The sequence below is a fragment of the Thamnophis sirtalis genome, unplaced genomic scaffold, assembly GCF_051295495.1.
Source record: "Thamnophis sirtalis isolate CommonGarterSnake01/CBP01778 unplaced genomic scaffold, rThaSir2_p1.2 scaffold_2, whole genome shotgun sequence".
NCBI lineage: Eukaryota > Metazoa > Chordata > Lepidosauria > Squamata > Natricidae > Thamnophis > Thamnophis sirtalis.
Genome location: NW_028261382.1, coordinates 43,942,854 through 43,969,796, shown reverse-complemented (window position 1 = coordinate 43,969,796; position 26,943 = coordinate 43,942,854). Strand labels below are relative to the sequence as shown.

The window sequence follows — 26,943 nt, the reverse complement described above, 5'->3', positions numbered from 1 at the left end:
TGGTGCCTGCCTCGGACAATATCCGATATCCGGCAGGAGGAAGCGTTGGTTTAAAAAAGAAAAGAAAAAGAAAGCAGCTGGGGAAAAAGGCCTTCCCTCAATTCTGGGCATGGCTAGTCTAGGGAAGAGACGGACCAGGGGAGACAGGAGAGCATCTTCCAATATTTGAAGGGCTGCCACAGAGAGGAGGAGGTCAAACTATTCTCCAAAGCACCCGAAGGAAGGAACAATGGATGGAAAACTGACCAAGGAGAGATTCAACCTGGAAATAAGGAAGAATTTTCTGACAGGGAGAACCATCAATCCATGGAACAGAAGTTGCCTTCGGAAGTTGAGGGAGCTTTCATCACTGGAGGCTTTCAAGAAGAGCCTCTGTCAGAAATGGTGTAGGACCTCCTGCTTGGGCTGGAGGGTTGGACTAGATGACCTCCAAGGTCCCTTCCAACCCTGTCCATCTGTAACTCTAGAGGCAGGCAGATCCTCTATGCCCCCACTCCGGCCAAAGCTGCTCTGTGAAGCCTCATCTCCATTAGGAGGAGGAAAATTGCATTGGATTAAAAAAAACACTGCGGAGTTCACTCCCACGGCCAAAACGCGGGCACGCATGCCCACAGGCTGTTAATCAAACTTGGCTCTGTAGCCGAGCAGAAAGGAACCACACTTCTAATTTGGTTTGGATGCCAGAAGAGGGAAGATGAGTTCTAACACGAAGGGGTACCTGCCGTGCCTTAACTACAAGGAGCCAGGCATTCGTTTTTTTAATATAACAATAGCACTTAGACTTATATACCGCTTCACAGTGCTTTACAGCCCTCTCTAAGCAGTTTACAAAGTCAGCCTCTTGCCCCCAACAATCCGGGTCCTCATTTGACCCACTTCGGAAGGAGGGAAGGCTGAGTCAATCTTGAGCTGGTCAGAATTGAACTGCTGGCAGTGGGCAGAATTAGCTTGCAGTAGTAATCACAAGGAAGGAAGGAAGGAAGGAAGGAAGGAAGGAAGGAAGGAAGGAAGGAAGGAAGGAAGGAAGGAAGGAAAATAGCAATAGCCCTTATACTTATATACCGCTTCACTGTGCTTTACAGCCCTCTCTAAGCGGTTTACAGAGTCAGCATCTCCCCCCCCCCCCTCCAACAATCTGGGTCCTCATTTGACCCACCTCGGAAGGACGGAAGGCTGAGTCAACCTTGAGCCTGGTGAGATTCGAACTGCCAAACTGCAGTCAGCAGAAGTAGCCTGCAATACTGCACTTTAACCACTATGCCATCACAGCTCATCTACTGTATATATATAATATTATTTTATTTGGCATACAAATAATACAAACATAATACATAATTCTAAATACAAAAAAATATTTTAAAAATACAAATATTACAGTGTGCGCACACACAGATCTTTTTTTTCCCCCCTTATAACCCCGGGCATTCTTGGCAAGAGAGGGAGAAAAATTAAGGTTAACCCATGGAAAAGCAGAGGAAATAAACCTCCCCTGAGCTGGCTGGATATATTCCTTTGGCCCCTAGGGTGAAGTGTCGGTACGCATCGATTAATCTTGGGTGAATTACTGGGCTCAACGCTATCGGTGTTAGGGTGGGTAATATATACCGTATGCGACTGTACTGGATTTTGATTAGGGGCGCGTGTTTAAACCGTTGTTGGACGTTGTTAAGAGGCCCAGAGCCGCCGGGCGAACAGGCAGTGATCTAAGCCTGCAAAACAGGCTACACGAAGCTTTCCAAATGGATGGGATTTTTTTTGGGGGGGGGGGGAATAAAAACACGTCTGGTTTTTTTTAAGAGTCTTCCATATCTGCTTGAAATCTTTCCGCAAATCCGATCAGGTGGTCCTTGTATTCTCCGGGGGAGCTAAATGGATAAATATAAGGGAACACCAGACTTTGGGGGCCCAGTCCAGCTAGAATTGGAAGATCTTATTTATCGGCTACGCTTCATGGCTGGCCAATAAAGCCGGTCCCCGTCCCCCCCCACCTTAGGCAGCGTGCAAAATCCTATAAAAATATAATGCAAACATTTGAAGAGCCGGGCGGATTCCGGGGACAGCTGCTCCCAAATCAGCTGCCCCCTTGCAAAGGGAAGGAGAAAACCCCCAATTAAGACATTATATATCATCCTGCATTATTACAGGAGGTTCTGGGCAGCTGAAAGATAAGCTGTGGTCTGTGTACTGGTGGTCCTCGGCTTGCAACCATTCGTTTAGCGACCAAAGTTACAACACAGCAAGGGGAAAAAGTGACTTTGGCCGTAACTTACGCCCCGTGCAACATCAACATTCAGGGATCGAAAATTCAGGCGCTTGGGAACTGACTCATAGTTGTGACGGTCGCAGTCATGTCCCGGGGGTGGGTGGGGGTGGGGGGGTGCCACGTGATCCCTTTTGGGACCTTCTGACAAGCAAAATCCACGGGGAAGCCAGATTCACTTAACGACTGTATGTTGCTAACTTGACACTTGCGGTGGTTCATTTAACAGCTGTGGCAAGGAAGGTCGTAAAAGGGGGCAAAACTCACTTAACAAACGTCTCACTTAAAGACATAAAATTTTGAGCTCAATGGTGGTCACAAGTCTAGAAACTAACCGAGCGATCTATTGTTCGGAGGATCATCTTCTCTGCGATGGCCCTTAAAATACGCTGCCCAGCCCCCAACTACAGGAAAATAAATTAAAGGAAGGAAGGAAGGAAGGAAGGAAGGAAGGAAGGAAGGAAGGAAGGAAGGAAGGAAGGAAGGAAGGAGGAGGAGGAGGAGGAGAGGAGGAGGAAGGAGAAGGAGAAAAAAAGGAGAAGGGGAGGAGGAGGAGGAAGAAGAAGAAAAGGAAAAGGAGAACGAGAAGAAGGAGAAGAGGAGGAGGAGAGAAGGAGGAGGAGGAGAGGGGGAGGAGCAGGAAGGAAAGGAGAATGGGAGGAGGAGGAGGAGGAAGAAGAAAAAAGAAGGAGAAGGGGAGGAGGAGGAAGAAGAAGAAAAAGAAAAGGAGAAGAACAAGAATAAGGAGAAGAGGAGGAGAAGGAGAAGGAGGAAGGAAAGAAGGAGAATGGGAGGAGGAGGAGGAAGAAGAAAAAAGAAGAAGGTGAATGGGAGGAGGAGGAAGAAGAAAAAGAAAAGGGGGAGAAGAACAAGAAGGAGAAGAGGAGAAGGAGGAGAAGGAGAAGGAGCAAGGAAAGAAGGAGAATGGGAGGCGGAGGAAGAAGAATAAAAAAAGAAGAAGGAGAAGGGGAGAAGAAGGAGGAAAAAGAAAAAGAAAAGGAGAAGGAGAAGAACGAGAAAGAGAAGAGGAGGAGAAGGAGGAAGGAAAGAAGGAGAATGGGAGGAGGGGGAAGAAAATGAAAAGGAGAAGGAGAAGAACGAGAAGGAGAAGAGGAGGAGGAGAAGGAGGAAGGAAAGAAAGAGAATGGGAGGAGGAGGAAGAAGAAAAAGAAAAGGGAGAAGAAGAAGGAGAAGGGGAGGAGGAGGAAGAGGAGGAGGAGAAGTTGATGGCAAGAGAGGAAAAAAGCTGGATGGGGCAAGAAACACCGGAGAAATCTTGCCAACCACTGTAGTTAGCAATCTAAAAAAAAAACCCCCAAAAAACCATAATAGATTTGGGCAGCCGGGAAAGACGGTTATCAGCCGAGATCCACTTAATGTGCGGCGGCTGCATTTTCACGGCCATCGGTTGGATTTTCTGCCCCAGGGGTCAAAATAATTCCTCTCGCCTTAGGGAAGGCAGGCCTTGATTTAGGGAGGCTTATTTCTCTGCCTCGGGAAGCCCCCCCAAAAAACACCCAGCCAGGAACAGAGGGAGACATTACCTTAAATTCACATCAGAGACATCCCTTGTGGGGAAAAAGTGTGTGGAAGGAGCAGGAGGGGGCAGGGGGTTCATACGCTCGTAGAGCTAAAGCCTCGGGGGGGGGCCTCCAGGTTGCCCGTGGCCCCCACTTACATGACTTTGCAGCTCCCCAGAAATCTTGCAAAATTTAATTGAATTATTAAGAAGATTTAGAAGGCTCTTCTGACCTAGGTTCCGACAAAAAGCTGGAGGCAGATTCCTGGTCCCGACAAAAACCCCTTTTATTAAACGAATGTGAATTGCTCTCATTCATATTCATGCCTGGCAAACAGTCTTTCAAAGGTGTATTTATGACCACAGACCTTATCTATCTTGGAAAGCTGCCATGTAAATATTGTCCAAATGCAAGGAAAGACTCTGGGCACAGAGTCTCTGAGGTTCACGGACAGATCTCCACACTCCTGAAACAAATGAACGAAGGAACCAATTGTCTCCTGCAAAAAAACCCCTCCCCTTTCCTTCCTCTTTTATGTCCTCTGGGAGGGGCCATTCACCGTCCATCTGTGCTGTGGCTTTACTCCCAAGTCGGCCCTGATTTCTGAGCTGTCCTTTTCTTCTGGCAGCTCTGCGCACGCGCACACATTTTTGGAACCTCTTCTGTAGACGTGGCCTGCTTTCCAGGTCCACTGGTGGAACCTCTTCTAAGCGGTTCGGTAGATTTGACGAACCGGTTCTACCGAACTGGTGTGAACCGGTAGGCACCCTCCTCTGGCACACTGGGAACAGGCTCCAGCTGTTCCTCTGCCTCACTGCTGTCTAGCTCCCAAGGCGGCTGATAAGGTGAGGTAAAACGAGGACCCAGATTGTTGGGGGGGGGCAATATGTTGGCTTTGTAAACCGCTTAGAGGGCTATGAAAGCACTGTAAAGCGGTATATAAGTCTAAGGGCTACTGCTATTTACATGTAAATAGCATGTAAATTTGGTAACTGCATGGTCAGCACCCCCAATCCTCAGGACCCATTAGCGGGGCCTGCCCCTCCTCTGCCCCCCCCCAAAAAAACTGCCTTGTGAGGGTTGCTTAATGCACTCCCAACCTTCCTGTGAAATATCGCCTGGCGGCGACCGTTAAAAACAGAGCAGAGACAGGTGCCATCTGATTGGGGAAGCGCTCCCCATTTAAGGCTACTGCAAATCTCTATTTTTATGGCGATTTTTATAGTCCAAAAGGTGGAAAGAGACAAGAGGGGAGGTGGGGGGGGGGGGAGAGAAAAGAAAGAAGGAATAACTCACACTTATTGCTCTAAAAAAGGGCCACTTATGGCCATTGCAGGAGCTCTCGTTGAGGGGAAGAAGGAGCTGTCCATATATATATATATATAAATTTGTGTCCCTTTATTGTTTTTTGCAAGTAACTTAAGGTGGTGAACATCTTCCTCTTCCTGTTTTCTTCACAGCTACAACACTGTGAGGTGAGTGGGGCTGAGAGAGGAGGGGAGGCCTCAAATTCACCCAACCAGCATTCACAGCTAAAGCAGGACTAGAATTCACCATCTCCTGGTGATTGGCTCAAAGTCTCCCACTGGCTTCCATGCCTAAGGTGGGACTAGAACTCACCGTCGCCTGGTGATTGGTCCAAAGTCACCCAAATGCCTTTCATGCCTAAGGTGGGACTAGAATTCACCGTCTCCTGGTGATTGGCTCAAAGTCTCCCACTGGCTTCCATGCCTAAGGTAGGACTAGAAATCACCATCGCCTGGTGATTGGCTCAAGGTCTCCCACTGGCTTCCATGCCTAAGGTAGGACTGGAACTCACCGTTGCCTGGTGATTGGCTCAGGGTCTCCCACTGGCTTCCATGCCTAAGGTAGGACTGGAACTCACCGTTGCCTGGTGATTGGCTCAGAGTCTCCCACTGGCTTCCATGCCTAAGGTAGGACTGGAAATCACCGTTGCCTGGTGATTGGCTCAGGGTCTCCCACTGGCTTCCATGCCTAAGGTGGGACTGGAACTCACCGTCGCCTGGTGATTGGCTCAAGGTCTCCCACTGGCTTCCATGCCTAAGGTAGGACTGGAACTCACCGTCGCCTGGTGATTGGCTCAGGGTCTCCCACTGGCTTCCATGCCTAAGGTAGGACTGGAAATCACCGTCGCCTGGTGATTGGCTCAGGGTCTCCCACTGGCTTCCATGCCTAAGGTGGGACTGGAAATCACCGTCGCCTGGTGATTGGCTCAGGGTCTCCCACTGGCTTCCATGCCTAAGGTAGGACTGGAAATCACCGTCGCCTGGTGATTGGCTCAGGGTCTCCCACTGGCTTCCATGCCTAAGGTGGGACTGGAACTCACCGTCGCCTGGTGATTGGCTCAAGGTCTCCCACTGGCTTCCATGCCTAAGGTAGGACTGGAAATCACCGTCGCCTGGTGATTGGCTCAGGGTCTCCCACTGGCTTCCATGCCTAAGGTAGGACTGGAAATCACCGTCGCCTGGTGATTGGCTCAGGGTCTCCCACTGGCTTCCATGCCTAAGGTGGGACTAGAACTCACCGTCTCCTGGTGATTGGCTCAAAGTCTCCCACTGGCTTCCATGCCTAAGGTAGGACTAGAAATCACCATCGCCTGGTGATTGGCTCAAGATCTCCCACTGGCTTCCATGCCTAAGGTAGGACTGGAACTCACCGTCGCCTGGTGATTGGCTCAAGGTCTCCCACTGGCTTCCATGCCTAAGGTAGGACTGGAACTCACCGTCGCCTGGTGATTGGCTCAGGGTCTCCCACTGGCTTCCATGCCTAAGGTAGGACTGGAACTCACCGTCGCCTGGTGATTGGCTCAAGGTCTCCCACTGGCTTCCATGCCTAAGGTAGGACTGGAACTCACCGTCGCCTGGTGATTGGCTCAGGGTCTCCCACTGGCTTCCATGCCTAAGGTAGGACTGGAACTCACCGTCGCCTGGTGATTGGCTCAAGGTCTCCCACTGGCTTCCATGCCTAAGGTAGGACTGGAACTCACCGTCGCCTGGTGATTGGCTCAGGGTCTCCCACTGGCTTCCATGCCTAAGGTAGGACTGGAACTCACCGTCGCCTGGTGATTGGCTCAGAGTCTCCCACTGGCTTCCATGCCTAAGGTAGGACTGGAAATCACCGTTGCCTGGTGATTGGCTCAGGGTCTCCCACTGGCTTCCATGCCTAAGGTGGGACTGGAACTCACCGTCGCCTGGTGATTGGCTCAAGGTCTCCCACTGGCTTCCATGCCTAAGGTAGGACTGGAACTCACCGTCGCCTGGTGATTGGCTCAGGGTCTCCCACTGGCTTCCATGCCTAAGGTAGGACTGGAAATCACCGTCGCCTGGTGATTGGCTCAGGGTCTCCCACTGGCTTCCATGCCTAAGGTGGGACTGGAAATCACCGTCGCCTGGTGATTGGCTCAGGGTCTCCCACTGGCTTCCATGCCTAAGGTAGGACTGGAAATCACCGTCGCCTGGTGATTGGCTCAGGGTCTCCCACTGGCTTCCATGCCTAAGGTGGGACTGGAACTCACCGTCGCCTGGTGATTGGCTCAAGGTCTCCCACTGGCTTCCATGCCTAAGGTAGGACTGGAAATCACCGTCGCCTGGTGATTGGCTCAGGGTCTCCCACTGGCTTCCATGCCTAAGGTAGGACTGGAAATCACCGTCGCCTGGTGATTGGCTCAGGGTCTCCCACTGGCTTCCATGCCTAAGGTGGGACTAGAACTCACCGTCTCCTGGTGATTGGCTCAAAGTCTCCCACTGGCTTCCATGCCTAAGGTAGGACTAGAAATCACCATCGCCTGGTGATTGGCTCAAGATCTCCCACTGGCTTCCATGCCTAAGGTAGGACTGGAACTCACCGTCGCCTGGTGATTGGCTCAAGGTCTCCCACTGGCTTCCATGCCTAAGGTAGGACTGGAACTCACCGTCGCCTGGTGATTGGCTCAGGGTCTCCCACTGGCTTCCATGCCTAAGGTAGGACTGGAACTCACCGTCGCCTGGTGATTGGCTCAAGGTCTCCCACTGGCTTCCATGCCTAAGGTAGGACTGGAACTCACCGTCGCCTGGTGATTGGCTCAGGGTCTCCCACTGGCTTCCATGCCTAAGGTAGGACTGGAACTCACCGTCGCCTGGTGATTGGCTCAAGGTCTCCCACTGGCTTCCATGCCTAAGGTAGGACTGGAACTCACCGTCGCCTGGTGATTGGCTCAGGGTCTCCCACTGGCTTCCATGCCTAAGGTAGGACTGGAAATCACCGTCGCCTGGTGATTGGCTCAGGGTCTCCCACTGGCTTCCATGCCTAAGGTGGGACTGGAACTCACCGTCGCCTGGTGATTGGCTCAAGGTCTCCCACTGGCTTCCATGCCTAAGGTAGGACTGGAACTCACCGTCGCCTGGTGATTGGCTCAAGGTCTCCCACTGGCTTCCATGCCTAAGGTAGGACTGGAAATCACCGTCGCCTGGTGATTGGCTCAGGGTCTCCCACTGGCTTCCATGCCTAAGGTAGGACTGGAAATCACCGTCGCCTGGTGATTGGCTCAGGGTCTCCCACTGGCTTCCATGCCTAAGGTGGGACTGGAACTCACCGTCGCCTGGTGATTGGCTCAAGGTCTCCCACTGGCTTCCATGCCTAAGGTAGGACTGGAAATCACCGTCGCCTGGTGATTGGCTCAGGGTCTCCCACTGGCTTCCATGCCTAAGGTAGGACTGGAAATCACCGTCGCCTGGTGATTGGCTCAGGGTCTCCCACTTGCTTCCATGCCTAAGGTAGGACTGGAAATCACCGTCGCCTGGTGATTGGCTCAAGGTCTCCCACTGGCTTCCATGCCTAAGGTAGGACTGGAAATCACCGTCGCCTGGTGATTGGCTCAAGGTCTCCCACTGGCTTCCATGCCTAAGGTAGGACTGGAAATCACCGTCGCCTGGTGATTGGCTCAGGGTCTCCCACTGGCTTCCATGCCTAAGGTGGGACTGGAAATCACCGTCGCCTGGTGATTGGCTCAAGGTCTCCCACTGGCTTCCATGCCTAAGGTAGGACTGGAAATCACCGTCGCCTGGTGATTGGCTCAGGGTCTCCCACTGGCTTCCATGCCTAAGGTGGGACTGGAAATCACCGTCGCCTGGTGATTGGCTCAAGGTCTCCCACTGGCTTCCATGCCTAAGGTAGGACTAGAAATCACCGTCGCCTGGTGATTGGCTCAAGGTCTCCCACTGGCTTCCATGCCTAAGGTGGGACTGGAAATCACCGTTGCCTGGTGATTGGCTCAGGTCTCCCACTGGCTTCCATGCCTAAGGTAGGACTGGAAATCACCGTCGCCTGGTGATTGGCTCAGGTCTCCCACTGGCTTCCATGCCTAAGGTGGGACTGGAAATCACCGTCGCCTGGTGATTGGCTCAAGGTCTCCCACTGGCTTCCATGCCTAAGGTGGGACTGGAACTCACCGTCGCCTGGTGATTGGCTCAGGGTCTCCCACTGGCTTCCATGCCTAAGGTAGGACTGGAAATCACCGTCGCCTGGTGATTGGCTCAAGGTCTCCCACTGGCTTCCATGCCTAAGGTGGGACTGGAACTCACCGTCGCCTGGTGATTGGCTCAAGGTCTCCCACTGGCTTCCATGCCTAAGGTAGGACTGGAAATCACCGTTGCCTGGTGATTGGCTCAGGTCTCCCACTGGCTTCCATGCCTAAGGTGGGACTGGAAATCACCGTCGCCTGGTGATTGGCTCAAGGTCTCCCACTGGCTTCCATGCCTAAGGTAGGACTGGAAATCACCGTTGCCTGGTGATTGGCTCAGGTCTCCCACTGGCTTCCATGCCTAAGGTGGGACTGGAAATCACCGTCGCCTGGTGATTGGCTCAAGGTCTCCCACTGGCTTCCATGCCTAAGGTGGGACTGGAACTCACCGTCGCCTGGTGATTGGCTCAAGGTCTCCCACTGGCTTCCATGCCTAAGGTAGGACTAGAAATCACCGTCGCCTGGTGATTGGCTCAAGGTCTCCCACTGGCTTCCATGCCTAAGGTAGGACTGGAACTCACCGTCGCCTGGTGATTGGCTCAGGGTCTCCCACTGGCTTCCATGCCTAAGGTAGGACTGGAAATCACCGTCGCCTGGTGATTGGCTCAGGGTCTCCCACTGGCTTCCATGCCTAAGGTGGGACTGGAACTCACCGTCGCCTGGTGATTGGCTCAAGGTCTCCCACTGGCTTCCATGCCTAAGGTAGGACTGGAAATCACCGTCGCCTGGTGATTGGCTCAGGGTCTCCCACTGGCTTCCATGCCTAAGGTAGGACTGGAAATCACCGTCGCCTGGTGATTGGCTCAGGGTCTCCCACTGGCTTCCATGCCTAAGGTGGGACTGGAACTCACCGTCGCCTGGTGATTGGCTCAAGGTCTCCCACTGGCTTCCATGCCTAAGGTAGGACTGGAAATCACCGTCGCCTGGTGATTGGCTCAGGTCTCCCACTGGCTTCCATGCCTAAGGTGGGACTGGAAATCACCGTCGCCTGGTGATTGGCTCAAGGTCTCCCACTGGCTTCCATGCCTAAGGTAGGACTGGAAATCACCGTCGCCTGGTGATTGGCTCAAGGTCTCCCACTGGCTTCCATGCCTAAGGTGGGACTGGAACTCACCGTCGCCTGGTGATTGGCTCAGGTCTCCCACTGGCTTCCATGCCTAAGGTAGGACTAGAAATCACCGTCGCCTGGTGATTGGCTCAAGGTCTCCCACTGGCTTCCATGCCTAAGGTAGGACTGGAAATCACCGTCGCCTGGTGATTGGCTCAAGGTCTCCCACTGGCTTCCATGCCTAAGGTAGGACTGGAAATCACCGTTGCCTGGTGATTGGCTCAGGTCTCCCACTGGCTTCCATGCCTAAGGTGGGACTGGAAATCACCGTCGCCTGGTGATTGGCTCAAGGTCTCCCACTGGCTTCCATGCCTAAGGTAGGACTGGAAATCACCGTCGCCTGGTGATTGGCTCAGGGTCTCCCACTGGCTTCCATGCCTAAGGTGGGACTGGAAATCACCGTCGCCTGGTGATTGGCTCAAGGTCTCCCACTGGCTTCCATGCCTAAGGTAGGACTAGAAATCACCGTCGCCTGGTGATTGGCTCAAGGTCTCCCACTGGCTTCCATGCCTAAGGTAGGACTGGAAATCACCGTCGCCTGGTGATTGGCTCAGGGTCTCCCACTGGCTTCCATGCCTAAGGTGGGACTGGAAATCACCGTCGCCTGGTGATTGGCTCAGGGTCTCCCACTGGCTTCCATGCCTAAGGTAGGACTAGAAATCACCGTCGCCTGGTGATTGGCTCAGGGTCTCCCACTGGCTTCCATGCCTAAGGTGGGACTAGAACTCACCGTCGCCTGGTGATTGGCTCAAGGTCTCCCACTGGCTTCCATGCCTAAGGTAGGACTAGAAATCACCGTCGCCTGGTGATTGGCCCAAAGTCACCCAGCTGGCTTTTATGTCTACGGTGGGACTAGAATTCACTGTCTCCTGGTGATTGGCCCAAAGTCACTCAGCCAACTTTCATGCCTAAGGTGGGACTAGAATTCACCATCCCCTGGTGATTGGCCCAAAGTCTCCCAGCTGGCTTTCATGCCTAAGAGTGGACTAGAACTCACCGTCTCCTGGTTTTTATCCTGGTGTCCTAACCACTGGAGTTAAGTGGTTACTATAAGGCAACCGAGAGAAATCAACTCAAGGGTTGTTCCCTGCTGATCCATCTTTGAGGGACTGACCGGAGGATGGACCTCGGCAAAAGATGGGTGGCATCTCTCACCTTATCTCCCCACCCACCCCTTTTGGCGGGGGGGGGGGTTTGTCTGATACAACAACTGGCAAGGGAGAAGACACCTCTGAGATCTGACAGGGTGATCTCTTCCGCAGCAACAGCGAAAGTCTCAAACTCTTCCTACAAACAGGTTGGGTTTTTTAATTTTTTTTGCTTCTAAGAATAACCGCATCAGCTACCGGAGACCTCGCGGTCTCCACGGACTTGGCCAATTGCCTCGTCGCTCCAGCGACCGTATCGCTGGGACATTCCCTGGGACGAATTCTGGAGGTTAATCAGGCCCTGCGATTCATTAGGCAGTTAATTAATGTCAGGTAATTAAGCCCTATTTCATTCTGTCAGTCCTTGGACCGGTGGAAATTGGCTCCTCCGAAGCCGCCACGGAGGCAGAATCCGGGGTTTTTTTGGGGGGGGGCTTTGCGTGTCAGGAGTCAGGGATGGGGGAATTCCGGGTTTGGGTGATTTAGGCAAGGAAATTGGCTGGGTGACCTTGAGTTAAACACCAGGAGGTGAGGAGTTCTAGTCCCGCCGTAGGGATGAAAGCCAGCAGCTGGCTGACTTCGAGACTGTCCCCTCTCTCTCAGTCGAACCCCCCTCAGGAGGTTGTGGGGAAAATAGGAGGGAGGGAGGGAGGAGTATTTTATAGTATAGTCTTTATTGTCATTGTACAAAATAAAATAGTTGGTACGATTGTCAACTTGAGTAATTTATAACAACAACAATAACAGCAACAATAATAGGCTATAAACAAAAAGTAATTTCTCCGTGGAAATTACTGAGCAATGAGATTACAAAATTATTTCTCAAATCCCAGATTTTTCTTCTTTCCTTCCTTCCTTCCCCTTCCCTCTAATCCTTCCCTGCCTCCCTCCTCTCCCCTTCACTTCCTTCCTTCCCTCCCTTTCCTTCCCTTGCTTCTCTCCCCTTTTCTTTCTTTCTCTTTTTTCTCTTTCTTTTTCTTTCCTTTCTTTTTCTCTCCCCCTCCCTTCCTCCCTTCCTTTCTTTCCTTCCTTCCATCCCCTTCCCTTCCCTCTAATCCTTCCCAGCCTCCCTCCCTTCTCTCCCCTTTTCCTTCCTTCCTTCCTTCCTTTTTCTTTTTTTCTCTTTCTTTTCCCCCTTTCTGTTTCTCTCTCTCTCTCTCCCTTTCTCCTTCCTGCCTTCCTTCCTTCCTTCCACCCCTTCCCTCTAATCCTTCCCTGCCTCCCTCCTCTCCCCTTCACTTCCTTCCTTCCCTCCCTTTCCTTCCCTTGCTTCTCTCCCCTTTTCTTTCTTTCTTTCTCTTTCTTTTTCCTTTCTTTCTCTCTCTCTCCCTCTTTCTTTCTCCTCCCTTAAAGCCAACGTATTGCCATCGTTCCCTTTTGCCAAATGCAGGGAAGCAGCCTTCCAGGTAATTACAGGTGGCTCCCTCTCAAAAGAGATTCAGGGGAAGCCGTCCGTCAAAGGCTCACGGCTCAGGCAGTTCTCCGAATCCTGCCGACTACGGTGTTGTCAACTGACCAGTGATAAACAAACCAGGGTTTTTTAGGGCGACGTGCGAAGCTAGGAGACTAGCCTTTTTCCGCGTGAGGCCAGCTGCTGGGAAGAGGGGTTGGGGGAACCAAACAAGGCCAGCCCACCCGGGGGCTCCCTAAGCAGCCGCTCGGATTGTGTTTCCAGCTCCTCCGCCAGAAATTGGGCCGCTGGAGTGGCAGATGCGTCGATTTGTGTTGACAATTTGCCACTCTAATAGCTGCCTGGAGCTTTTGCCTCCCGCGCTTGGCAGGCTGATCACCGTGGCCGGGCGATTGGCAATGCCAAAGCAACGCAGGCTCTCCATCCATCCATCTCTCCATGAAACACCCAGCTGGGAGAACATGGCGCCAATCTTCCCACCAGCCGGTCCCCCACAGCGCCTTCGCTGTTGAAGTTGAGAGAGAGAGAGAGAGAGAGGGAGGGAGGGAGAGAGAGAGAGAGAGAGAGAGAGAGAGAGAGAGAGAGAGAGAGAGAGAGAGAGAGAGAGAGAGAGAGAGATGACTAGTCCTACAAGGATCAGGTTAAGAGAGAGAGAGAGAGAGAGAGGGAGAGGGAGAGAGAGAGAGAGAGAGAGAGAGAGAGAGAGAGAGATGACTAGTTCTACAAGGATCAGGTTAAGAGAGGGGGAGAGAGAGAGAGAGAGAAAGGGAGAGAGGGAGAGGGAGAGAGAGAGAGAGAGGGAGAGAGGGAGAGAGAGAGAGAGAGAGAGAGAGATGACTAGTCCTACAAGGATCAGGTTAAGAGGGGGAGAGAGAGAGAGAGAGAAAGGGAGAGAGGGAGAGGGAGAGAGAGAGAGAGAGAGGGAGAGAGGGAGAGAGAGAGAGAGAGAGAGAGAGATGACTAGTCCTACAAGGATCAGGTTAAGAGAGGGGGAGAGAGAGAGAGAGAGAAAGGGAGAGAGGGAGAGAGAGAGGGAGAGAGGGAGAGAGGGAGAGAGAGAGGGAGAGCGGGAGAGAGAGAGAGAGAGAGAGAGAGAGAGGGAGAGAGAGATATGACTAGTCCTACAAGGATCAGGTTAAGAGGGGGAGAGAGAGAGAGAGGAAGAGGAAGAGACAGAGAAAGAGAGAGAGAGAGAGAAAGAGAAAGAGAAAGAAAGGGAGAGAGAGAATCAGAGAGGGAGAGGGAGAGAGAGAGATGGCTGGTCCTACAAGGACCACATCAGGTTAAAAGCTACTCAGGGGACCCAATAGAAAAGATCCCAGGGGATGAATGGAGAAGCACCAAGCAAAATTCCAGTCCTGGTCTCACAATCTGGAGGCTGAACCATCCATGAAGAGTTGGGGGAGGAGGCACCAGTACGTCCAGTCTAAGGAAGAGAAGGATTTGGGGGCTAGCACTCTTCTGGCTCTTGAGGGGAGGCCACAAAGAAGAGGGGGGGGTTTCCCACCAATTCTCCAAAGCATTGGAGGATGGTAAAAGGAAGCCACGGGTGCCAACTTATCAAGGAGGCATTTCAACCAGCAAATAGAAACACACAGATAAAATCTGCCACCTGTGATACAATTTTGACATTGCAGAGGCAGTCCTCGACTTATAATCGTTTGTTTAGTGACTATTCAAAGTTATGGCATTGAAAAAAAAGGACATTTAACTGTATTTTCACACTTATGACCCTTGCAGCATCCCACAGGGCGATGAGATCAACATCTGGAGGACGCTCGGCAATTGACCCGTATTTACGACGGTCGCAGTGTCCCCAGGGTCATGTGATTCCCCCTTTGGCCACTTTCTGACCAGCAACAGGGATGGATCAACAACCGTGTGACTAACTTAACAACTGCAGTGAGTCACTTGACAACTATGGAAAGGAAGGTCGTGAAATGGGGCAAAACAAAACAGCGAATGTCTCACTTAGCAAGAGAATTTTTTTGCTCAGTTGTGGTCGTAGACCGAGGACTACCTATATACGCTCACAGGATTTATTCTGTCCTAAACCTGTGCACAGTGCTCTAGTCAAGGCTACGGTTTCCCCAGTTGCAATGGGTGGCTGTGAAGGTTGGAGCATAAGGAAGGCTGAGCGCCAAAGAATGGAGGCCTTTGAACTCTGGTGCTGGAGAAGATTCCTGCATTGAGTCCCTTGGACTGCAAGGCCATCCAACCGGTCAGTCCTGGAGGAGATCCACCCCAACTGCTCTTTAGAAGGCCAGATCCTGAAGAGGAAACTCAAATGCTTTGGCCACCTGATGAGAAGGAAGAAGGCCTCCCTGGAGAAGAGCCTCATGCTGGGAACGATGGGGGGCAAAAGAAGAAGAAGGGGACTTCTTCTATCTATCTGTCTGACTGACTGCCTACCTATCAACTATCTATCTATCTATCTATCTATCTATCTATCTATCTATCTATCTATCTATCTATCTATCTCCCACGAGTCCCTTGGACTGCAAGGCCATCCAACCGGTCAGTCCTAGAGGAGATCAACCCCGGCTGCTCTTTAGAAGGCCGGATCCTGAAGAGGAGACTCAAAGACGGCCACCTGATGAGAAGGAAGAAGGACTCCCTGGAGAAGAGCCTCATGCTGGGAACGATGGAGGGCAAAAGAAGAAGAAGAGGACGGCAGAGAAGGAGGTGGCTGGATGGAGTCACCGAAGCAGTCGGCCTGAGCTTCAATGGACTCCAGAGGATGGTAGAGGACAGGAAGGCCTGGAGGAACGTTGTCCATGGGGTCGCGATGGGTTGGACACAACTAACAAAAAACAAAACCTGTGCGCAAAACTTTCCAATTGCTCCCCTGTACGTTTTTTTTAAAATCATCCGTACAGTAGAAATAAAAATATTATTTACAACTTTTAGAAGTATAATATTGAAGCATTTGGGTGGCGTTGCCGGCTATAGACGCTGGCGCCTCGGGAGGTGTTAACAACACATCTGGTATCTGTAAGAGCTTTGAGACTCTGATTGTGTTAGATTTCTGTCATGGAGACAAGGTCAAGAGGAAATAAACACCCTGCTTGCTTGCTTAAGCTGCCACGGGCCACCCTGCTTGACGAGTCTCCTGCAAACCTACAAATTGGATTGCATCAAAGCCAGGAAAAACACCACTGTTGCTGCTAGATTATTATTTTTTTACAGCTAGGAATAAAATCGGATTGCGGGTAACCTTAACTTACATTCAACTGTACCAATGAATTAAGGACAGGTGGACATTATGATGTGCAAGGAAAGCGTGATGAAGCACCCGCAAAGCACTTCGTTAGCAAAGGCTTATAAACAGCGCTAATAAAATGGGCTGATTTATTTGCTAGGGTGAAATTCAAACCAGAATCCATTGCTGAATTCTGATTCTTTGGCGCCCTCCAGTGTTCGCGGCAAGCAATGGCACCAGGTGTAGCTGAGTCAACAACTATATATTGTTATTATTTCAGGCAGAAATTAAAAATCAGTTGTAAAACCTGAGACTGATAAGAACCACGCATGTTTTTTTTCCTACTCAAACAGCCATAATTTTCCTCCCTTTCCTCAAACCTTACACTGCAATGCTTACATTTTGCGTGCTTAGCGAGCACTATTGGCACCAGCAACTTAGCCGTTAAGTAAGAATGGTTGTTAAGGGAAACCACAACTGTGCTTGCAAAATCTTCCTTCCGCTTTCTTTTGCTTTTCAGACATGCAAAAGTCGTAAATGTGAGGCCTGGCTGCAAAGTTACTTTGTCCTCACTGTTGTGGCCGCGAATGGCCATTCAACAAGGCAGCCACAAAGGCTTCGTGGACTGCTCTTCCAGAAAATGTGTGAGAGAGATGCTCTTGGGGCACTAATAGAATCAATTATTTTTCCACCTCCCCTCCCACCACGCCCCTGTTCTTCATATGGGCTGGATGTTGGCCATCCGTATAAGCCGCGTTCGTTTTAAAGTAATGCCTCTACGTACATCCGCTGCAGTGCTTGTTTCATTGTCTATTTCCAAAATATTGACACAAATATTGGCACTCACTCAAACAAGCGGTGCTCCTGCAGATGGGGAAATATTAGTTTTGCCATAATCCAATTCCCCAAACATTCATCAAATTTTTGCAGAACTTCCAAGTTTCGCGATAATCTTACTGCAACTTTGACGCAAATCACCCAAATTTTAAGGCATACAATTAGCACAGCAAATCTGTTTTTTTACAGAGTCTGAAGCACCAAAAAAAAAAAAAAAATCCATTTTTAAAATGCCTTTGTTTAAAATACAAACCAATCCACCACACTGAATTTTTAAAAAAACACCTGGTCACTTACCTTTTGGTTCGACCATCCAATTCCAAAGAATAGAGGAATTCAAAATTGGTCATTTATTTATTAACTTTGGGAAGGAGACAATACAATCACATGTATTATTTTTTTCCTGTTATTTATGACTACATTTTTTTCACTTCTTTATCCTCTTAGCTTCTTTTCTATAGATATTCTGTCTTCTAAAGGCTTCAAAAGTTTCTACTTGTACGTATATACATTTTCAAGCAGGCTGATTTTGACCTCTTCGGACGCTGTGTAATTTATCAATTCCCAACCACAGCAATTTCTAGCTAGGTGAAATTCAATTCCCAGAATTCCCCAGCCACTGATGAGAAAATTCTGAGAACTGAAGGCCACACATCTTAAAATTGCCAAGGCTGGAAAACAGATCTAACTACTTCAAGACACTGTAAAGGTTTTTTTTTCCTACAACTATACAGATGCATCCACTACTTGGCTTTTGAATAAGAATCAAATACTGTGGGAATTGCAAAAAGCTTTTCAAGAGCAGGTCTTCAAACTTGGCAACTTTAAGACTTACGGACTTCAATTCTGGCTGGAGAATTCTGGGAGTTGAAGTCCAGAAGTCTTAAAGTTGCTAAATTTGGAGACCCCCCTGGCCAACAGTATGTCCGTTCCTTTTCTTCCCTTCTTAAACCCAAACGAGGAATGCAAAAATCACATCTGCCATGATCCACACAAAGCCTAACGGGATCCAGTCCGATGTTCACTCACCAGCATTGACGATTGCATCGACCTCTAGCTTGGTGATGTCTCCTCGGAAGAGGGAGATTTTCCCGTTCAGATTATTATCCTTGGGGTAATTGGTTTCTTCGGGTTGCTGGATCCGAGTGCCTGGCGTAATCGGGGTGGGGGGGTTGGGTGAGAAAGAGATGAAAATGATGATGATGATGATGATGATGATGATGATGATGGGGGAAGGGAGGTATTTCTCTGTCATTAACTTCAAAACAGCTTTTTTTAAAAAAAAGACAACTCACTTTTGGCCATTTCTTTCCATGTTGGGATCTGTTTCAGTTTGACGAAATCTTTGGTGAAGTAATGCGCACGCCGCTGCTTGCTGTTCAGTCCTTTCAGAAATGCTGGATGGGAAGATAAAGCAAAGGATAAAGAAAGGAATGGTTAGTGATCCAAATTCCAGCAAGGGGGGGGGGAGATCTGCAACATTTTACTGTATATTTTTTTTTTAAAATCACTTTTAAGCAACTTGTATTGCACCTTCAATACAAGGAGCCGAGGTGGCGCAGTGGTTAGGGTGCAGTACTGCAGGCCACATCAGCTGACTGTTATCTGCAGTTCAGCGGTTCTAATCTCACCGGCTCAAGGTTGACTCAGCCTTCCATCCTTCCGAGGTGGGTGAAATGAGGACCCGGATTGTTGTTGGGGGCGATATGCTGACTCTGTAAACCGCTTAGAGAGGGCTGAAAGCCCTATGAAGCGGTATATAAGTCTAACTGCTATTGCTATTGCTAAAATGTTTTCATTTTAGCTAGAACAGTGTGAACTAAACAAGGCAGTCCCTGAATGAGGACCACCAATGATAGGTGGAGCCAATTTGGTGTAGTGGTTAAGGTGCCAGCCTAGAAAGTGGGTGGCGGTGAGTTCTAGTCTCACCTTAGCCATGAAAGTCAGCTGGTGACTTTGGCCCAGTCCCTCTCTCTCAACCCAACCTACCTCACAGGACTGTTGTTGTGGGGAAAATAAGAGGAAAAAGGAATATTATATATGTTCACCTCCTTGAGTTACCTATGAATTAAAGAATACCCTTTATAGTTTTTATACTATGAAGTTCATGTTATAAATTACCTATAAACTTTAAAAAAAAAACAGTTAGGATTGTGTATTATCTATTGTATTATTTAGTTCCGATTGTGTATAGGTTTTGTAAAATTTTATCTTCTTAATTTTGTAAACTGCCCAGAGATAACTTGTGTAGGATGGGCTGTCAATAAATTTTAAAAAAAGGAAAGGAAAGGGAAGGAAGAAGGAAAGAAAGAAAGGAAGGAAGGGAAGGAAGGAAGGAAGGGAGGGAGGGAGGGAGGGAGGGAGGGAGGGAGGGAGGAAGGAAGGAAGGAAGGAAGGAAGGAAGGAAGGAAGGAAGGAAGGAAGGAAAAAAATGTAATAATAGCCTTACAAGTTAGTACAATACAACACATCCAAATTTCAGGAATGAGGAGGAATTAAATAAGGGAATAATACTATGAAGGTCATGTTATAGTTACCTATCAACTAAAAAAAAAAAGTTAGAATTGTGTGTTATCTGTTGTATTATTTAGTTTCTATTGTGCATAGGTTTTGTAAAGTGTTATCTTCTTAATTTTGTAAACTGCCCAGAGGTAGCTTGTGTAAGATGGGCTGTCAATAAATTTAAAAAGAAAGAAAAGGGAAGGGAAGGAAGAAGGAAAGGAAGAAGGGAGGGAGGGAAGGAAGGAAGGAAGGAAGGAAGGAAGGAAGGAAGGAAAAAATGTAATAAATTTAAAAAGGGAAGGGAAGGGAAGGAAAGGAAGAAGTGAAGGAAGAAGTGAAGAAAGAAGTGAAGTAAGGGAGGGAGGGAGGGAGGAAGGAAGGAAGAAGTGAAGGAAGAAGTGAAGTAAGGGAGGGAGGGAGGAAGGAAGGAAGGAAGAAAGAAAGAAAGAAAGGAAGGAAGGAAGGAAGGAAGAAAGGAAGAAAGAAAGAAAGAAAGAAAGAAAGAAAGAAAGAAAGAAAGAAAGAAAGAAAGAAAGAAAGAAAGATGTAATAATACCCCTTAGACAGCTAGTACAATACAACACATCCAAGTTTCAGGAACGAGGAGGAATTAAATAAGGGAATAATTCTTATGCTAACCTAAGCAGAGAAGTTTTGCAACAACTGAGGCGTTAACTTGCTCAGTGTACATATCTCACTGCAGTGCGTCACCCACTGAACTGATTTTAATCAACTCTGGTCAGAAATTGGAAATGGCCATTCAGGGGCTTACTTCCAAAGAAACCCCTTCCTCAATGCTAACCTTGGACACCAAACCCCCTACCAGACCTGAGCCCAGGGATTATCCCTTTGCCTTGTCCCTAGAGCCAGGGACACGCAGGGCCATTTTTGAGTCCCTCTTCAGCTCACAAACGGACAGAAAAGTCTCCTTCGGGGGAAAAAAACAGCCTTGGAGAGGGGCCTATTTTCTTAGGCCGGCCGCCATTGCTCTGAGGGGAGCCATTTTTCCTCAGCAGGGAGGCAAAGGCAGCCCTCTCCAAAGTCTGGGCTCCTTCTCAACTGCTGATCCTCAAATCTTAGTTTCAATGTTTTTGAAAGCCCAGCTTTTTGCCCCAAAAAACCCCCCAAAAAGATCTCTCAAGAGGACATTTTCCTTAAAGTTTGGATGCAGGCCTAGTCCAGGAGAAGGACCAGCCCAGGCCGGTTGCTAGGCAACCAAGGCCTTGACCACTCCATTGCCTGCTCACTGCAAATTTTTAGCTTCTTTTATTTATTAATTAAATTTAATACACTGCCCATCACTCTCTCTTAGCGGCTCTGTCACCTCAGTGACTTTGGGTGGCTTACAAACTTCATAAAGGAGAGGCAAACATTAAATAAAAATAGAAACTTAAGAAATTAAGTACAGGCCGTCAGTCCTAAAACTTACAAATGTTCATTCAGGGACCAAAGTTACAACAGCAGTGAAGAAAGAGCCTTAACGGCTATTTATTTTTATTTTTTTTACCCTTATGTTAAAAATAAACACTTTTAACTACGTCTCTTTTTACCTTTAAGTTAAAAATAAACACGCAACCACGTCTCTCTTTGCAGTTGTGTTAAAAATAAACATTAATTTAAACGATGTCTCTCTTTTTTTTTAATCCTCAGGTTAAAAGTTAACATCTTTGTGTTTTAACTATGTTTCTTTTAACAATTTTTAATGTGTAAACCGCCAACTAGAGTCACTTAGATGAGTTGGTGGGCAGCGTGGAAACTTAATAAAAAATGGGGCAGAAACTTGCTTTCCCACGACCGAGAAGAAGTGGGAGGTATGTTAAAGGAAGAAAAGTCCCATTCTGCACAAAAGCGAACAGAGAAATACATAAACAAGAACCGAAGAAATGGTTCTGGGTTCATTCTGGTTGATTTTGTATTTTAAAGTACAAAATAAAGTGCCTTTTTGATCAAGCAGCAGTAGAATATGCCTCTTTGCAAAAGCTGCAATTTCTCTTTGAGACCTCTGGATCAATGTTCCTGTTAGCATCTCATCAAACTTCATCTAAAAAGTGTTGGATATATGCAACATGTTGGAAAATAAATTCACACAGGAGGGCACCGGGTTGGCCTGTGCATTTGGTGGGGTAGGGGGACACTACTGCTTGTAGCTGACTTCCTAGGATATCCTTCCAATTTCCTACAATGTTTTGCAAGATATTTTATCTGCAAGCAAGCAGCCTAGAAAAGCTTCCGGAATGCAATGCAGTTAACAGTTAACTGCAGAAAACCATTTGCAGAAGCATCAAACTTCCAAGTGGAGATATACGGACTCGTATCGGTATAGCTAACAAAAATACAATTATTTACCTTCCCCTCCTACAATGAACCATATAATATGCAGTTTAAGGCTCTGTGGAATTAAAGAGGGGTTTCCTGAAAGAACAATTAATCAGTGGGACGGCTTGCCTCCAGAAGTTGTGAATGCTCCAACACTGGAGGTTTTTAAGAAGAGATTGGACAACCATTTGTTTGAAATGGTCTAGGGGTTTCCTGCTTGAACAGGGGATTGGATTAGAAGACCTCCAAGGTCCCTTCCAACTCTTCTTATTATTTGAGAATCCCAGATCAATTAACGAGTGGAACGGCTTGCCTCCAAAGTTGTAGGTGCTCCATCAATGGAGGTTTTCAAGAAGAGATTGGACCACCATTTTTCTGGGATGGGATAGGATCTCCTGCTTGAGTTGGACTAGGAGACCTCCAAGGTCCCTTCGAACTCTTGTTATTATTCGAGAATCCCAGATCAATTAATCAGTGGAATGGCTTGCCTCCAAAGTTGTAGGTGCTCCATCAATGGAGGTTTTCAAGAAGAGATTGGACCACCATTTTTCTGGGATCGGGTAGGATCTCCTGCTTGAGTTGGACTAGAAGACCTCAAGGTCCCTTCCAACTCTTTTATTCTGTTATTGTAATTGACCAGATACACCCTCGGCCTCAATGCTTTCCTGGACAAGCATTTTGATGGAAGTCCACACTTTTCCTCTAAAACATCATTTAAAAAATAATACTAAACTGGCCCACTTTTAAGGTTCCTTAATTTCAGGGCAGGATCTCAAAGAGTGCAAAGGTCCAATCTCTTCTTGAAAACCTCCATTGACCCGGATTGTTGTTGGGGGCAATATGCTGACTCTGTAAACCGCTTAGAGAGGGCTGAAAGCCCTATGAAGCGGTAGATAAGTCTAACTGCTACTGCTACTGCTACATCACCAAAGTTGCCTTAAAGTTAAACAAACTGCAGTCTACTGAAGTTAAGATCAAGCTTGGGAGGTTGGCAGAGGAGTCGGGGAATTAAAGGGGGTGCCCGCTTGCAAGCCAGCGAAGGAGAAGGAAGGAGAAGGCTTGCAGGAGGTTCAGCATGGGACTCCTGGAAGGAGACGCAGGCAGGGCAAGGACTTTGCAAAGACACTCACAACCACACGCTCTGCCCTTTACTCACTTACATTTAGCCTCCTTCCAGTCAGTGGACGTGGTCAAATCCACCTTAGCAGCCATGGCTACAGCCCAGCTCCGGATGCCCTGTGCAAACACCCACCGGCTGACAGCTGTGCCAAAGGAGGGGAGCCTGGCCCCGTCCCCTTGCCTCCCTCCACCCGCGATGGGGCCACCGCCCCACTCCCTCCACAGCCTCCCTACACTGCCAAGCCACCTCTGCTGCTGGAGGGGCAGAAAAGCGCCTGGCATGGTTGCAAAGGCTCCAGCGGGCCGCTGCTCTGGTTGGTCCCGGGAAAGGGCAAAGGGATTTTTCTCCCTTATATATATCAAACACCTGGTCCGCCTCGGGCGAGCAGCGGAGCCAAGCGAGTTGCAACAAAACAGCAGCTGCTGCTGCGGCTCAACGCACGAGCCCAGCCTCCGAGGCCCCGCCCCGCGCTCGGGCCCAAGGGCTGCTGGGAAATGTAGTCTTTGCACTTCCTGACTTCTTCAGGCTCTTTGCTGAGGATTCTGGGAATTTAGCTTACTGTATTGTCATTGCACATGGTACACCACGGGATTAAATGCCATCACTTATAAAGCCCTTCATGGTATTGGACCTGGGTACTTGAGAGACCGCCTGCTGCCAATTACCTCCACTAGACCGATTAGATAGCAATAGCAATAGCAGTTAGACTTATATACCGCTTCATAGGGCTTTCAGCCCTCTCTAAGCGGTTTTACAGAGTCAGCATATCACCCCCACAGTCTGGGTCCTCATTTTACCCACCTCGGAAGGATGGAAGGCTGAGTCATCGCTGAGCCAGTGAGATTTGAACCGCTGAACTGCTGAACTAGCAGTCAGCTGAAGTGGCCTGCAGTACCGCACCCTAACCACTGCGCCACCTTGGCTCTGATCCCACAGATTAGGCCTCCTCCGAATTCCATCCGCCGGCCAGTGTCGACTGGCGACTACCCGGAGGAGAGCCTTCTCTGTGGCTGCTCCGACCTTCTGGAACGAACTCCCCGTGGAGATTCGCACCCTCACCACCTTCCAGGCCTTCCGCAAAGCCCTTAAAACCTGGCTGTTCCGACAGGCCTGGGGCTAAAGAACCATTGCCCCCGTCTCGAATGGTATGACTGTTGTGTGTTTTAAATCATGCATTGTTTTGTGTCGTTTTTAATTTTGTCTGTATCCCCCCCTTCCCTGGTTTGAGTTGTGAGCCGCCCTGAGTCCCCTTCGGGGGAAAAGGGCGGCATATAAATAAAATAAACATTCAAACATTCATCTCCAGTGTCCATTATAACAATAAAAATAAAAGCACAAAGACGCCTCCTTCACACTCTATCCAATTGAAATTGAAAACCCAATATTGCACTATACCAGTGATGGCTAACCTTTTCGTCGCCCCTACTCCGACACCCATAATGCAATGCACGTGTGATGCCCCGCACATGTGCCCCAGCCACATGCATGCACCCCGTGTTTCCCGCCTCCCCCCCCTACACGCATGCACTTGCCCCCTCCCTTTCGCAATGTCTGGTTTCCAAGTTGGTGCAGGAGGCCTTCCAGGCAAAATTGGGGTGGGGGTGGGGGGTGGACTTCAACGCCCAGAATTCCTCAGCTGGATAGGGAATTCAGGGGGTTGAAGTCCACCCATTTTATGCTGGTTGGAGAATTCTGGGAGATGAAGTCCACCAGTTTGAGAAACAGTGGTATAGAAGATGGTAGAGCAGGCCCAGTTCGCCAGTCTTGCTCCAAAATAATGCTTTGAGAAAAGAGATCTAGCGTTGCCTATTCCCCGATGGGCTGAGTTTCCATGTGTTGGCAACGTAACCACCAGCTAATTTTAGAAAGGATGTTGACAGAAGCTAAGCTTCTAAATATAGCTCAAAAACTAATCATGCTGCTTTCTCTAGTCTATACTGTAGGAAGTTATCACCCAGCCCTCTCCCAGAAAAATGAAATATCCTAGGAAATATTGAAAAGGCAGAATATTTCTCTGGATGTGAAAAGGAAGAAACATGTTTTAAAAGACAGAATAGTAGCTTCCTGCCCATCCCCACTTTGTCAATGGGCCATTAAGAAGGCCAAGCTAGTCCCTTTACATAACAAAGAGTTCTCCACTTCAACTCCAGGGAGATGGGATTAAGGCATGATAATATTGGCCCTTTACCCAACTTGCCACATGGCATCTGAGAGCTCAACCAAACCGGGATTCAAAACGCAGCCTAGAGAGTTGCATGGCCCCATGGGAGTCTGACAAGCAATCAGAATACAAGATCAAGATCAAAGGCCAGAGAGGGCATAAAACCAGGGACTCGGCATCTCAGTCCTTCCTTCTCTTCTTCTCCACCAACATTGAAGCATGTGATCACCTTTTCTGTTCAGGACTCAAGCCATGTGGTCCTGTCCACCATTAAAACCATCTTTCCAAGCAGCCTCCATGTCTCCAGTGTCTTTTTCCCCACTTGGAGCCGAACCCAGAAGGACATTTCTTTCATCAATACGATGCTTGGAGCAGCATCAATTTGGCCAGTGTTGGTTTGTGACCCCCAATCCCACCCCACAAATAAACTGCAATGTGCTATATTGAAATAAGATTCAAAAGATATTAGAAAAGGTTAATTTCATTTAAATCTTTCAGCTTCCTGTTGTTTTTCCAGCTTCCTGTTGTTTTTCCAGCCTTTCTACATTAATTGATCAGCATCCCCACAGTGATGTGATCAAAATCAGGGCGCATTTATTTATTATGAAAGTTCCAGCATCCTGTGGTCACCATTTGTGACCTTCCCATCTGGCTTCCAACAAGCAAAGTCAATGGGGGAAACCGGATCTGCTTTACAACTGCGTGACTCATTTAGCAACGCAGTAATTGGCTGAATGACAAAGAAAAAAGCGCCATAAAATCAAGCGAGACTCACTAAGCAATTGCTATGCTTAGGAGCAGAAATGCTGTTCCCAATTGCGGTTGTAAATCGAGGTGTGCTCTTTATTTATTTCCAAATAAATCTAGATCTAATTATGATGTTATGCCAAGGTATAATCTAATTTACAAGGTTTCATTTAGGAAGGATGAATCTGTAACTTTCCCTTTATGGTTGAACTACATCCCATTGATGAGGCTGGCTGGGAGTTGTAGTTTATTTTTACCTGGAGAATGGCAGGTTTCTCATCCCTGACTTAAGACATTCATCCTCAGAGAAGCAGAATGAATCTGAGACCATGCCAACGGAGGTTTAATTAACTACGCCATTATTTTATTACACATTAGAACATATCTCAAGTCTTGGAAACCCAATTAAGCATGCAAATTGTGAAAATAACCCAATGAAGTGTGCAAATGAAAAGCCCAGTTATGAAATTAACACCCAGCCTTAATCACTCTTGCAATCAGCTTTTCTGTGCATTTGACACCATGGTTCTGAACGACCTTACATGGTTTAAGATAGCTTTCCCACTGTATAACATTTGTTTCTCTTGCCATGTACATGTGTACATCCGAGCTAGACTGTGTTGTTTCTCCCTGTCATATATGTAGATGAGTGGTGTGGTGGCCTAGAGGTGGATCTCTCGCCTCACAATCAGGAGGTTGTGAGTTCGATCCAAGGTAGAGGCAGATGTAGGGTCTCCTGCTTGGGCAGGGGGTTGGACTAGATGACCTGCAAGGTCCCTTCCAACCCTGCTAATCTGTTAAAGCATCTCAAAATAAAATGATGTGGAATCAAGATAGTTCCCTTTTAAAAATCAAAAATTGCATTGAAAAAAAATTGTTCTCAGGCAGCCACCATCCACAAGGGATGGACTCCAGTTCCCATAACCCAGGAAGGTAGCAGAATGGTTGGGGGCATGGGAGTTGTAGTCCAACCCATTAGAGGGAGAGTCGTTTGAGAAAAGCCAGGAAAGCATTCGACTTTTGTAGTGACGTCTTTGCAGCTGTTGGTGAAATTGTTACATATTTTGTGATATTACACATATACAAGATAGGA

General features: G+C 48.5%; 1 protein-coding gene across 6 annotated transcripts in view; it reads right to left on the bottom strand.

Annotated features, from left to right (window-relative positions):
* MACROD1 (mono-ADP ribosylhydrolase 1) overlaps positions 1–23,381 on the bottom strand; it is a 198,491-nt gene extending 175,110 nt beyond the window's left edge. For 4 of the 6 annotated variants that reach the window (XM_087705232.1, XM_087705231.1, XM_087705228.1 and 1 more), the window contains exons 1-3: positions 22,983–23,302; positions 18,300–18,401; positions 18,034–18,153 (exon numbers count right to left, since the gene is read on the bottom strand). In XM_087705232.1, coding sequence (XP_087561358.1) covers positions 18,034–18,153; positions 18,300–18,401; positions 22,983–23,223 — 463 coding nt within the window. In that variant the 5' untranslated portion in view covers positions 23,224–23,302. The other 2 variants (XM_087705234.1, XM_087705233.1) reach the window with 2 other exon arrangements.
* Positions 23,382–26,943: the final 3,562 nt, after the last annotated feature.